We start from the raw sequence: 13467 nt of genomic DNA, 5'->3' as shown, positions 1-13467 counted from the left end.
GCAACCTCGACCTCCTGAGCCCAAGTGATCCTCCCATCTAGAGGAGGAAGTTTTGCCTGGGCCTCCTCAACTGTTCTCCTGGCCTGCAGGCTCCTGCTGTGAGATATTTCTACACCCAGAACTGACCCGGTCCCTCCCCTGCTCTCAACCCTCCCATGGCTCCCCAGCACCCTCCGGGGAAAAACCCAGATGCCTCAGTATGGTGTTCGAGGTTCAGACTTTCCAGTCTCACATGTCCCGATGTCACGTTCAGATGCCGCGTGTGGTGGGCCACACCAGGGTCTGTCTCTGCCCTGTGCCTCTGCCAGAATGCCCTTCCCCCGTTGCCCTGGCCACCATTCTTGTTGCTCTGACAACCCCCTCTTGGGGTTCCAGTGGCTTCTCCCCTCTCTGGCTCAGAGGCCCAGGAAGGGGAGAGAAGACCAAGCAAGGGGTGGCTGGAATCCCAAGGCCATGAACTTTCAGGAAGTGAGGAGGGGTCTGGCAGGGAAGGGAGGCCTGGGGCGGGGCAGAGGGCGGGGAGGGGAAGGGTCCTGACCTCTGATCTCCTCCCCCCAGAATGTGACTCTGGCCATGGCCGTGTTCACCATCCTGACTTCCATCTACTTCTTCAACAAAGTGAGCAGGAAGAGGGCGGAGGTGGGGGCTGAGTCTCTGTCTCCCTGGTCCGGTTTTGTCATCTTGGTCTCTCTTTCTCTCCCACGTCTCTGTATATCTCCCTGTTTTCCTCTCTCAGGCTCAGCAGTGAGAAGACGCAGGACCTCCCCACCCAAAAGCCCTGCCTCTGCCCGGACCATCGCTCTGAGGCCAAATAAATGTAACTGAATCTGCACATCCTGCTCCCCCGCCCACTGCCCCTGCGCCCGGCCTCGGGCCTACATCACACCTGGGGACTCTGTGTTTCAGGAGGGACTGGGGTGGGGGTCCGGACTCCAGAGTCTGAGGTAGGAGAGTGGTGAGGGCCCACCCTCTCAGGTTTGAGGCTAGGAGCTGGGAGTCTGAGTTGGGTTTTGAGGGATGAGTAGGAGTCTGTCTGGGGAATTCCAAGAAGAGGAAGAACATTTCAACTCTGGGTGTAAGGGCACAGAGGGAAGAAAGAGCAGGGCAGATTCAGCGCCTGGTACCAACACAGGCTGCTGTGTACTTCGGATTTGTTATTTCCCTCTGATCCCCCGACTTCTTCTCCAGCAGACAAAGGCGAAAATCTTTGTCCAGTGGGCCCCAGAAAACCACAGCCAGGGCAGCCTGAGATCCAAGATGTGAATGCACTTGTCACATCAGCTGCAACGGGCTTTAGTTATCATCGTTTTCTCCATCACTGTCATACTGTGTCAACACATCTTCCTCTTTTTTTTTCTTTTTGAGATGAGATCTCACTCTGTTGCCCAGGCTGGAGTACAGTGGTATGATCATAGCTCACTGCAACCCTGAACTCCCGGGCTCGAGCGATCCTCCTGCCTCAGCCTCCTGAGTAGCTGGGACTGTAGGTGTTCACCACCATGCCCAGCTAACTTTTATTAATTTTTTTTAGAGACAGGGTCTCACCATGTTGCCCAAGCTGGCCTCTAACTCCTGACCTCAAGCAGTCCTCCTACCTCAGCCTCCCAAAGCGTTGGAATCATAGGTGTGAGCCACTGTGCTCAACCTCTTTTCTTAACAAGCTCCTATTTAACCTTCAACACCCACCAGCAATGTCCCTTCCTATAAAAGTATGCAGACTCACCCCCATAGCCAGTTCCTTAGCAGCCCCCTTGCATAGTGCCCTTCCCCAACCCCCTGCCTCTATCTCCAGCATCCTCAGGTCAATGCCCTGGGGGACACTTCAACCTTCAGTTGCATTTCACCTACCTTCTCATCTAGGCAAAAGCAATTTCATTTCAGCTCAATATCTGAAAAGACAGCTTTGGAGTAAGGTTGACTGTGCGTGCTAGGTTTTCCTGGAAAAGCTCAACAAATTTCCTCCTTTCCTTTCTTCCTTTCTCCCTCTCCTCCCCTCCCCCTCCCCCCCTCCCTCCCTCCCTTCCTTCTCTCCTTCCTTCCTTCCGAGACAGAGTTTTGCTCTTGTCCCCCAGGCTGGAGTGCAATGGTGCAATCTCAGCTCACCGCAACCTCCGCCTCCCAGGTTCAAGCAATTCTCCTGCCTCAGCCTCCCGAGTAGCTGGGATTACAGGCATGCACCACCACGCCTGGCTAATTTTGTGTTTTTAGTAGAGATGGGGTTTCTTTTTTTTTTTTTTTTTTTTTTGAGACGGAGTCTCGCTCTGTCGCCGGGCTGGAGTGCAGTGGCCGGACCTCAGCTCACTGCAAGCTCCGCCTCCCGGGTTCCCGCCATTCTCCTGCCTCAGCCTCCTGAGTAGCTGGGACCACAGGCGCCCGCCACCTCGCCCGGCTAGTTTTTTGTATTTTTAGTAGAGACGGAGTTTCACCGTATTAGCCAGGATGGTCTCGATCTCCTGACCTCGTGATCCGCCCGTCTCGGCCTCCCAAAGTGCTGGGATTACAGGCTTGAGCCACCGCGCCCGGCCGGGGTTTCTCCATGTTGGTCAGGCTGATCTCAAACTCCCAACATCAGGTGATCCACCCGCCTCGGCCTCCCAAAGTACTGGGATTACAGGCGTGAACCACCGCGCCCGGCCTCACACATTTCATTTTATTTTATTTGAGATGGAGTCTCACTCTGTTAAACCCAGGCTGGAGTGCAATAGCGCGATCTCGGCCCACTGCAACCTCCACCTCCCAGATTCAAGCAATTATCCTGCCTCAGCCTCCCAAGTAGCTGGGACTACAGGCACCTGCTACCATGCCTGGCTAAGTTTTGTATTTTTAGTAGAGACAGGGTTTCAGTATGTTGGCCAGGGTGGTCTTGAACTCCTGACTTAGTGATCCGCCCGCCTCGGCCTCCCACAGTGCTGGGATTACAGGTGTGAGCCACAGCGCTTGGCCACAAATTTCAGTAATGGCTACAAATTTCAGTAATAAAAAGATTCATAGTCGCACTATAATTTTATCTCAAATTAATAGAATTTTTGTGGATCACCAACATTTTGGGCCAATGTTTTAGCATCAGTGGCAACAGCGCCCTCCTGAAGTTCTCAAAAGCTTCTATTTGGAGGCGGGCTTTACTTTCGAGTTATTGGCTGCAAAACTCCAAATAGCCACACAGTGGCGGTGTTGCACTATTTTCTCAACCAGAAATTGGCTGCCTTAAGGGTTGAGCGCAAGAAATAAACGTCGGTTTTGGCAATACCACAATTGTTTGTTTGTTTTTGAGACAGAGTCTCGCTCAAAACCACAATTTTTTGAGACCTGGGGGGTTCCTGGCTGCTTCCTCCCTCCTCCCTGCCTGGGCTTCCTCCCCCGCTGGACCCTCACCCCAGCCTTCTCTCTCTCTCCTCCAGTCCTCAGAGGGGTCCTCCTGTACCCAGAGCTGACCCTGTCCCCTTCTCTTCACAGCCCTCCAGTGGCCCTGAATTCCAGGCCCTCCACTGAGCATTGGAGGCTGCAAGTAACCTGACCCCCTCCAGGCTTTAAAAAAAAAAAAAAAACTCACCCACCTCCCACGTCGGCCCTGGTGTATTCTTGGCCATAGCGAACTCGAAGATAGTCCCCTGTTTGCACTGCTGGGTCGCAGCCTGGAATGCCCTTTCCCATGTCTTTGTTTGTTAGAGACCGAGTTTCGCTCTGCGCCCAGGCTGGAGTGCAGTGGCGCGATCTCGGCTCACTGCAAGCTCCGCCTCCCGCGTTCACGCCATTCTCCTGCCTCAGCCTCCCGAGTAGCTGGGACTACAGGCGCCCGCCACCACACCCGGCTAATTTTTTTGTATTTTTAGGTTTCACTGTGTTAACCAGGATGGTCTCCATCTCCTGACCTCGTGATCTGCCCACCTCGGCCTCCCAAAGTGCTGGGATTACAGGCTTGAGCCACTGTGCCCGGCCTTTTTTTTTTCACCTCAGCCTCCCTAGCAGCTGGGACCACAGGTGCACGCCACTATGCTTGGCTAATTTTTTTTTTTTTTTTTTTTAGTAGAGATGAGGTCTTTCTGTGTTGCCCAGGCTGGTCTTGAACTCCTGGCCTCAAACAGTCCTCCCACCATGGTCTCCCAAAGTGTTGGGATTACAGGCATGAGTCACAGCACCCCCATCACCACTAACAAATACTGACAGCAAAGCTGGTCTTTGCGTTCCGCCACCCGCTCCCCTCCGTTTCCCTTTTGCACCCCAGGGTTTGAACCACTCAGTGCTGCCTTTCTCAGTCCTCTGGGAGCTATCAAGGTTGTATTTTCTTTTTCTTTTTCTTTCTTTTTTTTTTTTAAAGATGGAATCTCGCTCTGTTGCCCAGGCTGGAGTGCAGTGGCACAATCTCAGCTGACTGCAACCTCCACCTCCCAGGTTCAAGCGATTCTTCTGCCTCAGCCTCCTGAGTAGCTGGGATGACAGGTGCTGTCACACCTGGGTAATTTTTTTGGTATTTCTTTTTTCTTTTCTTTTTCTTTCTTTTCTTTTTCTTTTTATTTATTTATTTATTTTCAGATGGAGTCTTGCTTTATCACCCAGGCTGGAGTGCAGTGGCGAGATCTTGGATCACTGCAACCTCCACCTCCCGGGTTCAAGTGATTCTCCTGCCTCAGCCTCCCGAGTAGCTGGGATTACAGGTGCGTGCCACCACACTTGGCTGATTTTCCTATTTTTAGTAGAGATGGGATTTCACCATGTTGGCCGGGCTGGTCTTGAACTCCTTAACTCAGGTGATCCACCTGCCTCGGCCCCCCAAAGTGCTGGGATTACAGGCATGAGCCACCGTGCTCACTTTTTTTTTCTTTTCTTTTGTATTTCTGGTAGAGACGGGGTTTCATCATGTTGGCCAGGCTGGTCTTGAGCTCCTGACCTCAAGTGATCCACCCACCTCAGCCTCCCAAAGTGCTGGGATTATAGGCGTGAGCAACTGTGCCCAGCCCCAGGTTGTATTTTCACAACCACAGATAGATGGGTCTCAGCCCAGCTGCCCGCAGAAATCCCTGGGGAGGTTTTTAAATTCCCAGAGCCGAGCTCCACCCAGGACCACTTAAACCACAGGGTCTGGGGATGGGGCCCGGACATCGATTTTATGTTAAAAGCTCTCCCTGGAGATTCTGCCGTGCAGCCAGGGTCAACAGCCCTCCCTGTAATGCATTCCCAGAAGACAAAGAGGTCGATTTTCCTCTTCCTGGAGCTGAGCGCATTTCAGAGGGAGCACCATGGATATATCAAAGACTCAAAACATGGGGCCAAATTTACCTTTCAGTTTGGAAACATTCAGGAGCTTGAAACTGAAGGAAGGTGAAGCACATTGTTCCCCAGAGCAGAGGGCCTGGGGCGCAAGGTCGGAAGGCACTTGCATATTTCACAATGGACTCCTTCGGGAACCAGAAAAGCTGGCGGCCGCTCCTCTCCCTCATTCTGTCTCACGTGCGGGGACCCGCAAGCTCTGTTTGCGCACAGCTTCTGACCTCAGCGCTGGCGGTTCCACATCTCAGGAACTGCTCAGTCCTGGGACAGCCACGGCGGGTGGTCACCCTTGTTCCACTTGCCGAATTCCTAGGCCACGTCTGCGTTCCAGGCTTTCCACCCAGGCCCCTGCCTCTCGCTCTCTCAGAGCTAGCTCTCTCCTCTCTCAGTCTGTCATTCTGTGTGTCACTGTGTCTGTCCTGTTCAGTGGTGATTCCCCTCTCCTCGTGTTCCTCCAGCGCCGGTTCCATGTCCGTCTCTCACTAGAGTTCTCCATGTTTCTGTCTCTCACTGAGTCTTGGCCTCTTTGGCCTTTTCTGTGTCCCACTTGCCCCTCCCAGCAGCCTGGCCGGTCTCTCCCCTCCCCTCTGTGCCTCTGTGTCTCCCTTCCATCCACATCGCTCCTGCGCCCGGCGTCGCCTCTTCCGTCTCACTGCTTTCTCTCTGGGTCTCTCCCTGCCTCTCTGTGGCTCTGTCCCCCTCTCTCTGGGCCTCTGTCCCCCTCCCTCTGTGTCTCTGTCCCCCTCTCTCTGTGTCTCTGTCCCCCTCTCTCTGGGTCTCTGTCCCTCTCTCTCTCTGGGTCTCTGTGTCCCTCTCTCTGGGTCTCTGTCCCTCTCTCTCTCTGGGTCTCTGTCCCCCTCTCTCTGGGTCTCTGTCCCCCTCTCTCTGGGTCTCTGTCCCTCTCTCTCTCTGGGTCTCTGTCCCCCTCTCTCTCTCTGGGTCTCTGTGTCCCTCTCTCTGGGTCTCTGTCCCCCTCTCTCTGGGTCTCTGTCCCCCTCTCTCTGGGTCTCTCTCCCTCTCTCTCTGGGTCTCTGTCCCCCTCTCTCTGGGTCTCTGTCCCCCTCTCTCTGGGTCTCTGTCCCCCTCTCTCTCTGGGTCTCTGTCCCCCTCTCTCTCGGGTCTCTGTCCCCCTCTCTCTGGGTCTCTGTCCCCCGGTCTCTGGGTCTCTGTCCCCCGGTCTCTGGGTTTCTGTCCCCTGTCTCTCTGGGTCTCTGTCCTCCTCCCTGCTCCTCCATCTCTCTCTGCCTCCCCACCCTGCCTATCATCTCTGTCTTCTCTCAGCTCAGAGTCTCACATTATCCGGAGGTTGACATGGGGGGCTGCCCCCTCCCCACCCACCCTTTCTCACTCCCCAGGAATTTTCCTTCAGGTCCTCACAGGTCGGCGAGGGCCCCATCCCCTGTGCCCACTGCCACCTGTGCATCTTCAGACCCTCCCCCTTGGCAGGACCAGAGGGCCTGGTCCCCACCCATGTAGAGTAGAGGGTTGAGGTAGTTGCAGGCCCCCGCCAGGGTGAACCCAGAGGTCTGAGCAACACCCACAGGTCCCCCAGTTCCAGCCCGGCCTCCCCCGTGCCCAGCAGCCTCAGCGGCACCAGCAGGCAGAAGGGAAACCAGCAGAAAAACAGCATGGCCCCGATGCCCCCGGCACGCCTGGCAGCTCCGGCCACCCTGTGAGCCAAACACCAGCTGATGATCTGGAAACAGACCAGGAGGAAGAAGAGGCTAAAGCCCAAAGATGAGAGACGCAGAACCTCAGGCTGGTGCTCCAGAGTAGAGATGGCCAGGACTGCTGACAGAGCACTACACTAGGAGTCCACAGATGGCCCACCCTCTGGCCTTCATCTTACTTCAGCCCCCTGTGCCACCCAATTCCTCACGCAGCTTTCTGAGCCCAGTTTTCTCAGGTGGAGGAGGGCCAGGGCTCCTTCAGTAATTCAGGAGTGAGGAACACGGCGCGCCGTAGACATCACCACACTGGATCCTCCCAAAGGGCTCCGTTAGGCCTCCTCCCTGTTCCTCAGTACACCCACCACTCTCCCACCTCTCAGCCTTTGCACCTGCCTGGAGTGCCCTTCCTTATGCACCCCCTGGCTGCCTCACGTCGTTCAAGTCTCTGCTCAAAGGCGGCTTTTTATGTTTTTGTTTTGTTTTTGTTTTTGTTTTGTTTTGTTTTGTTTTGTTTTTGAGACAGAGTCTCACTCTCTTGCCCAGGCTGGAGTGCAATGGCGCGATCTCGGCTCACCGCAGCCTCCACTTCCCGGGTTCAAGCGATTCTCCTGTCTCAACCTCCCGAGTAGCTGGGATTACAGGCGCCCACCACCACGCCCAGCTAATTTTTAAAAAATTATTTTTGTTTTTTTATTTTTAGTAGAGATGGGGTTTCACCATGTTGGCCAGGCTGGTCTTAGACTCCTGGCCTCAGGTGATCCACCTGCCTCGGCCTCCCAAAGTGTTGGGATTACAGGCGTGAGCCTCTGCATTCGGCCAAAGGCAGCCTTTTCTGAGAAACCTTCCATGACCACCCTGTATAAACTGGCAGCTCCTCAGCACCTGCTGGCCCCTTAACCCTCCTTTTCTCCCCTTCAGAGCACTTCTGATCCTGCATTGTTTGAAATTTCTGTATGGTGTTGTCTGTGTGCATCCCTGCCTCCTCCCGACGCTTTAACATAGGGACTTTGTGAGAGCAGGCCGGGCACAGGGGCTCACACCTGTAATCCCAGCACTTTGGGAGGCAGGTGGATCACACAGGTCAGGAGTTCAAGACCAGCCTGGCCAATACGGTGAAACCCCCATCTCTACAAAAAATACAGAAATTAGCCGGGCATGGTGGCGCACACCTGTAATCCCAGCTACTCGGGAGCCTGACGCAGGAGAATCACTTGAACCCAGGAGACAGAGGTTGCAGTAAGCCAAGATTACGCCACTGCACTCCAGCCTGGGCAACAGAGAGAGACTCTGTCTCAAAAATAATAATAACAATAAATAAAATAAATAAATAAATAAATGGTGTAATTAGTTTCCTCTTCCTGCTGTAACGAATTACCTTAAGTTTAGTAGTGGTCAGAAGTCCTAAGTAGGTCTTTCTGGGCTTTAAAGGAGAATCTGTTTCCTTTCTTTTCCTAGGTCCTAGAGGATACCCACATTTCCTGGCTCAAGGCCCCACCCACATTTCCAAGTCTCAAAGTCCCTTCCTGTATCTTCTTTTTATTTGAGATGGAGTCTCGCTCTGTTGCCCAGGCTGGAGTGCAGTGGCATGATCTTGGCTCATTGCAACCTCCACTTCCTGGGTTCAGGTGATTCTCCTGCCTCAGCCTCCCAAGTAGGTGGGATTACAAGTGTGCACCGCCATGCCCGGCTCATTTTTGTATTTTTAGTGGAGACGGGGTTTCATCGTGCCGGCCAAGCTGGTCTGGAACTCCTGACCTCAGGTGATCTACCCACCTGGGCCTCCCAAAGTGCTGGGATTGCAGGCATGAGCCACCACACCCGGCCCCTTCCTGCATCTTCAAAGCCATCTAGGTAGGATCTTCAGATCTCTCCCTCACTCTCACTTGTGTGCCTCCCTTTTCCACTTAAAGCAACTTTGTCCGATCTGTGGCCCACAGGCTGCATGTGGTCCAGGAAAACATTAGTAAAGCTTCTTAAAACATTGTTTTTTTTGTAATTTTTTTTTAGCTCATCAGCTATTGTGTTAGTGTATTTTGTGTGGCCCAAGACACTTCTTCTTCCAGTGTGGCACAGGGAAGCCAAAAGATTGGACACCCCTGACTTAAGCCCTGTGATTATATTAGGCCTACTTGGATAACCCAGGCTAATCTCCCTATGTGAAGAAAGCAATCTTAATTCCATTGGCAACTTTAATTTCCCTTTGCCACGTGATATGACACAGTCACAGGTTCTGGGGATTAGGATGTGGACATTTTTGCGGCCATTAATCCACCTACCACAATGGGCATGGGGACCCTCCCTCACTCCCACCCATTCATTGAGTCAACGAGTTTACTAAGCATAACTCTCAACCGGAAACTGTTTCAGGTACAAACTGGATGGAAAATCCCTGCTCTTATTTTATTTATTTATTTTTTTGAGAGAGAGTCTCGCTCCATCAGCCAGGCTGGAGTACAGTGGCATGATCATGGCTCACTGCAACCTCAGTCTCCCAGGTTCAAGCGATTCTCCTGCCTCAGCCTCCCAAGTAGCTGGGATTGAGGCGTGCGCCACCACAGCTGGCTGATTTTTGTATTTTTAGCATAAGAGATAGAGTTTCACCATGTTGGCCAGGCTGGTCTCGAACTCCTGACCTCAAGTGATCCATCCACCTTGGCCTCCCAAGGTGCTGCGATTACAGGCGTGAGCCACCACACTGGGCCACTGAGGTGTTTTTGAGATCAGGCTCTGGGTCTGACTCCTCTGGGGGTCCCCAGGACCCACGACTACCATGGGAGTCACACAAGGGCCCCCATTTTCAAAGGAGTGAATCACTGACACTTAGTAAACCCAGATCAGTCAGCGTGAGAATGTATATGTGCAAGGGGGCATCATTCAGCACTGGGCGCATCCCAGACGCGGGGAACACAGCAGCAAAGGGAACAGACAAAAATCCCCCACCATGGTGGGGAGACAGCAGGTGCGGCTGTCACTCCCCCGCCTTTTCCTTTTATTCCACGTGAACAAGAACGGAAACCAGGAAACCCACACCACATCTGGTGGTGGGTAGGGAAAGACCCGGGCTCTGGACTCCCACGGTTCTACATTCCAGTCTCGGTCCTGACATCCCCATCCTGGCTGGGACCTTGGCCCCCAGGAGCTGCTGTGTCCCAGCAGAGCCGCCGTGAGCATTGGAGATTACAGGGTTGCCCTTCAACAGGAGCAGAACCTACAACTTTGCAGCCGCGAGGGAAGGTTTCGGGCTCACGGGGCTGAGAAGGTGTCGGGAGGTGAGGATTCCCATGACAGCTATTTTCCGACACTTGATGACAGTCTGTCTGTCTCCTACGGCTGGGAACATCTCAAACCAGGCCACGATGGGGGCGCCGCCTCCCCTCCCGTATTGCCTGAGAGAAACAGAGGTAGTGATTAAGAGCGCGTAATTACCTCTCCTGCCTGGGAGGTGAATGCCTTTCTGTGGAATCATTCCGTTCAGAATTGTCTGCCCCCAGGTTGCGAGCTCTATGAGGGCAGAGACTCCATTCTTTTTAGGCACGTTCAAATCCCCAGGGTGGCAGAGATTTGCACCGACTATGAGCTCAGCCAACACTTGTAGGGACAAGGTATAGCAAGGAGGCAGAGGCTGTAGGCTCTTAAGGATAGAGAGTGTCAGCCTGCCCTGAAATGTCAGTTTCTCCCCTGCAATGTTAGCTTCTCCCACTGAATGTTAGCACCCTTATTTGAATGTTAGCCCCGCCTCCTGAATGTCAATTTCTCCCTTGCAATGTTAGCCCCTCCCCACGAAATGTCCATTTCTCCCCTGCAATGTTAGCTCCTCCCCTCTGAAATGTCCATTTCTCCCCTGCGATGTTAGCTCCTCCCCTCTGAAACGTCAATTTCTCTCCTGCGATGTTAGCTCCTCCCCTCTGAAATGTCAATTTCTCGCCTGCGATTTAGCTCCTCCCCTCTGAAATGTCAATTTCTCTCCTGCGATGTTAGCCCCTCCTTATTGTTAGCTCCTCCCCCTAGAATGTCCATTTCTCCCCACGGATTGTTAGTTCCTCCCCTTGGCATGTTACCTCCTCCCTCATAAAGGTTGGCCCCTTCTTTATTGCCTGAAACACAGGTAGTGATTAACAGCAAGCAATTACCCTAAAATGTTAGAAACAGAGGTAGTGATTAACAGTGTGTAATTGTACTAAAAATATTAGCCCCTCCTCCTGAAATGTTAGCTCCTCCCCCCTGGAATATTAGCTCCTCCCCCTGAGATGTTAGTCCCTCCCCTCTGAATGTCAGTTTCTTTCTCTGGAATATCAGTTTCTCCCCTTGGAATTTTAGCCCCACGTCCTGAAGTTATCCACTCCCCCTAAATGCTAGCCCCTCTCCCTTAAATGTTAGCCCCTCCCCCTGGCACTTCAGTGCTACCCCCTAGAATGCCAGTCCTTCAAATGTAGGTATCTTTGTCTTCTCTGCCTTTCTCCCACGCCAAAAACAGTGACCTTCACCAGGCAGGTGCTCGGTAAACATAACTGGATGGGTTAATGGAGTCAGACCGGTCAAGTTCCCATCCTACACTTACTTGCTTTGTGACCACCTTCTTCCTCCTCCTCCTCCTTTTCTCCTTCTCCTTCTCCTTCTTCTTCTTCTTCTTCCTCTTCTTCTTTTTTAAGACGGAGTCTCGCTCTGTCGCCCAGGCTGGAGTGCAATGGCGCTATCTCGACTCACTGCAGCCTCAGCCTCCTGGGTTCAAGCGATTCTCGTGCCTCGGCCTCCAGCGTAGCTGGCATTACAGGCATGCACCACTACACCCGGCCAATGTTTGTATTTTTAGCAGAGACGGGGGTTTCATCGTGTTGGCCAGGCTGGGTCTCGAACTCCTGACCTCAGGTGATCCGCCCTCCTCAGCCTTCCAAAGAACTGGAATTACAGGCGTGAGCCACCGTGCCCGGTCAGCTGTGTGACCTTCGGTAAATGACTTTACCTCTCTGAGCCTCGAGTTTCCTCCTCTGTACAACGGGAATAATCGCAGCACCGCCCTCAGGGTTGTGATGCTGACTTTGGGAGTTCACACGTTTAGAAAGCTCTGGACAGCGCCTGGTACTTAAGTCACGATCAATACCTGTGAGCTGTCATTAGTTAAGGGATGAAGGCGTGAATCGCAGTCTTCGGCTGTCTTAGTAATTCTATTGGATACGGATTTTTAGTCCCTGTTTGGCAAAGTATAATCCGGAGGCTTAGCTCACCTTCCACGACTCTCTCTCGCTGAGGCTGCCCAGGAAAATGCCAGATCCTCTCAAGCACGGAGCCGTGCCCAGCTCCCGCGCGCTCCCCGAGACTCAAACCCACCTCTACCACCGCACCTGGCTCTGCCCCAGACCACGTCTCCCCAGGGAGGATCCTGCAGCCGGCTGTAAAAACCGCAGAGCCTCCTTGGAAGAATGCGGAACCGCATTCATTAGAAAATCAATGCAAATTAAAAACCTCCCCGGGATCCCACTTTTCTCCTCTGAGAAGACAAAGATCAAAGAGGCTGACTTGGCGGTTGCTGCGTTGGCGAAGCGTGGGAAACAGGCTTGCAGAGCGCTCGTGGCGGCGTCTGCGACATCGAACACGCCCTCTGACCCGGCAGTTCCCCAGGAGGAATTTATGCAACAGAGGATGATACTGATCACAGCAAACACATCGCACCTCCTCGGTGCCAGGCACGGAGCCAAGCGCCCCACCCACGGCAACGCAAGTAATCCTCACAGCGACCCTCTCAGGGAGCTACTGCCATTATCCCCATTTTACATTGGTGGAAACTGAGGCACGGAGAGTGGGAAGCAACTTGTGTTCCATTGTGCTTTTCTGCCTTCTTGAAGTATTCACAAAAGTACACAAACACAAAATGTAAAAGAATATTATTGTTGGTTGTGTGTGTGTGTACCTGTGTGCGCACATAAGAGAGAGTGAGAGAGCATGGAAAAGAGAATTTTTCCTTTCAAAGAACCAGCTTCTTACTATTGTCCACAATTTTTTACTTTAAATTAATTCCGTCTAATCTCTATGAATGTTTTCTTTCAACTTTTAGTGCACTATTTTATAGTTTTTTTCTTCTTCTTCTTCCTGAATTGTTTGCTTTGCTAATTTCCTCTCGGACTTTTCTCTCTCTCTCTCTCTCTCTCTCTCTCCTAATTAAAATTTAAAGTTTGGGTGCAGTGGCTCACGCCTGTAATTTCAACACTTTGGGAGGCCAAGGTGGGAGGATGGCTTGAGCTCAGGTGTTTGAGATCAGCCTTGGTAACATAGCGAGACCCCATCTCTACCAATAAATAAATAAATAAAACAAATAGCTGGGCATGGTGGAGATACTGGGGAGGCTGAGGTGGGAGGATCACTTGAGCCTGGCAGGTTGAGGCTACAGTGAGCGATGGTGCCACCATACTCCAGCCTGGGTGACAGAGTGAGACCCTGTCTCAAAACAAACAAACAAACAAATAAATAAGCTATAGATTTTCTTCTGAGCACAGCTTTGGCCCCATCTCATAAGATTTTTTAAAAATATTTATTTATT

The 13467-nt window shown here is 52.6% G+C and overlaps 1 protein-coding gene across 1 annotated transcript; it reads left to right on the top strand.

Moving 5' to 3' along the window:
- The first annotated feature begins 397 nt into the window (after window positions 1-397).
- Window positions 398-832, top strand: LOC106994825 (small integral membrane protein 47). Its single transcript, XM_077977125.1, has 3 exons — window positions 398-468; window positions 559-618; window positions 737-832. The coding sequence occupies exons 1-3, from the start codon at window positions 454-456 to the stop codon at window positions 746-748; spliced, it is 87 nt and encodes a 28-aa protein (XP_077833251.1). The 5' UTR covers window positions 398-453; the 3' UTR covers window positions 749-832.
- Window positions 833-13467: the final 12635 nt, after the last annotated feature.

This window comes from Macaca mulatta, chromosome 19 (genome assembly GCF_049350105.2).
Source record: "Macaca mulatta isolate MMU2019108-1 chromosome 19, T2T-MMU8v2.0, whole genome shotgun sequence".
Taxonomy (NCBI): Eukaryota; Metazoa; Chordata; class Mammalia; order Primates; family Cercopithecidae; genus Macaca; species Macaca mulatta.
This window is presented reverse-complemented; position numbering and strand designations above follow the sequence as displayed.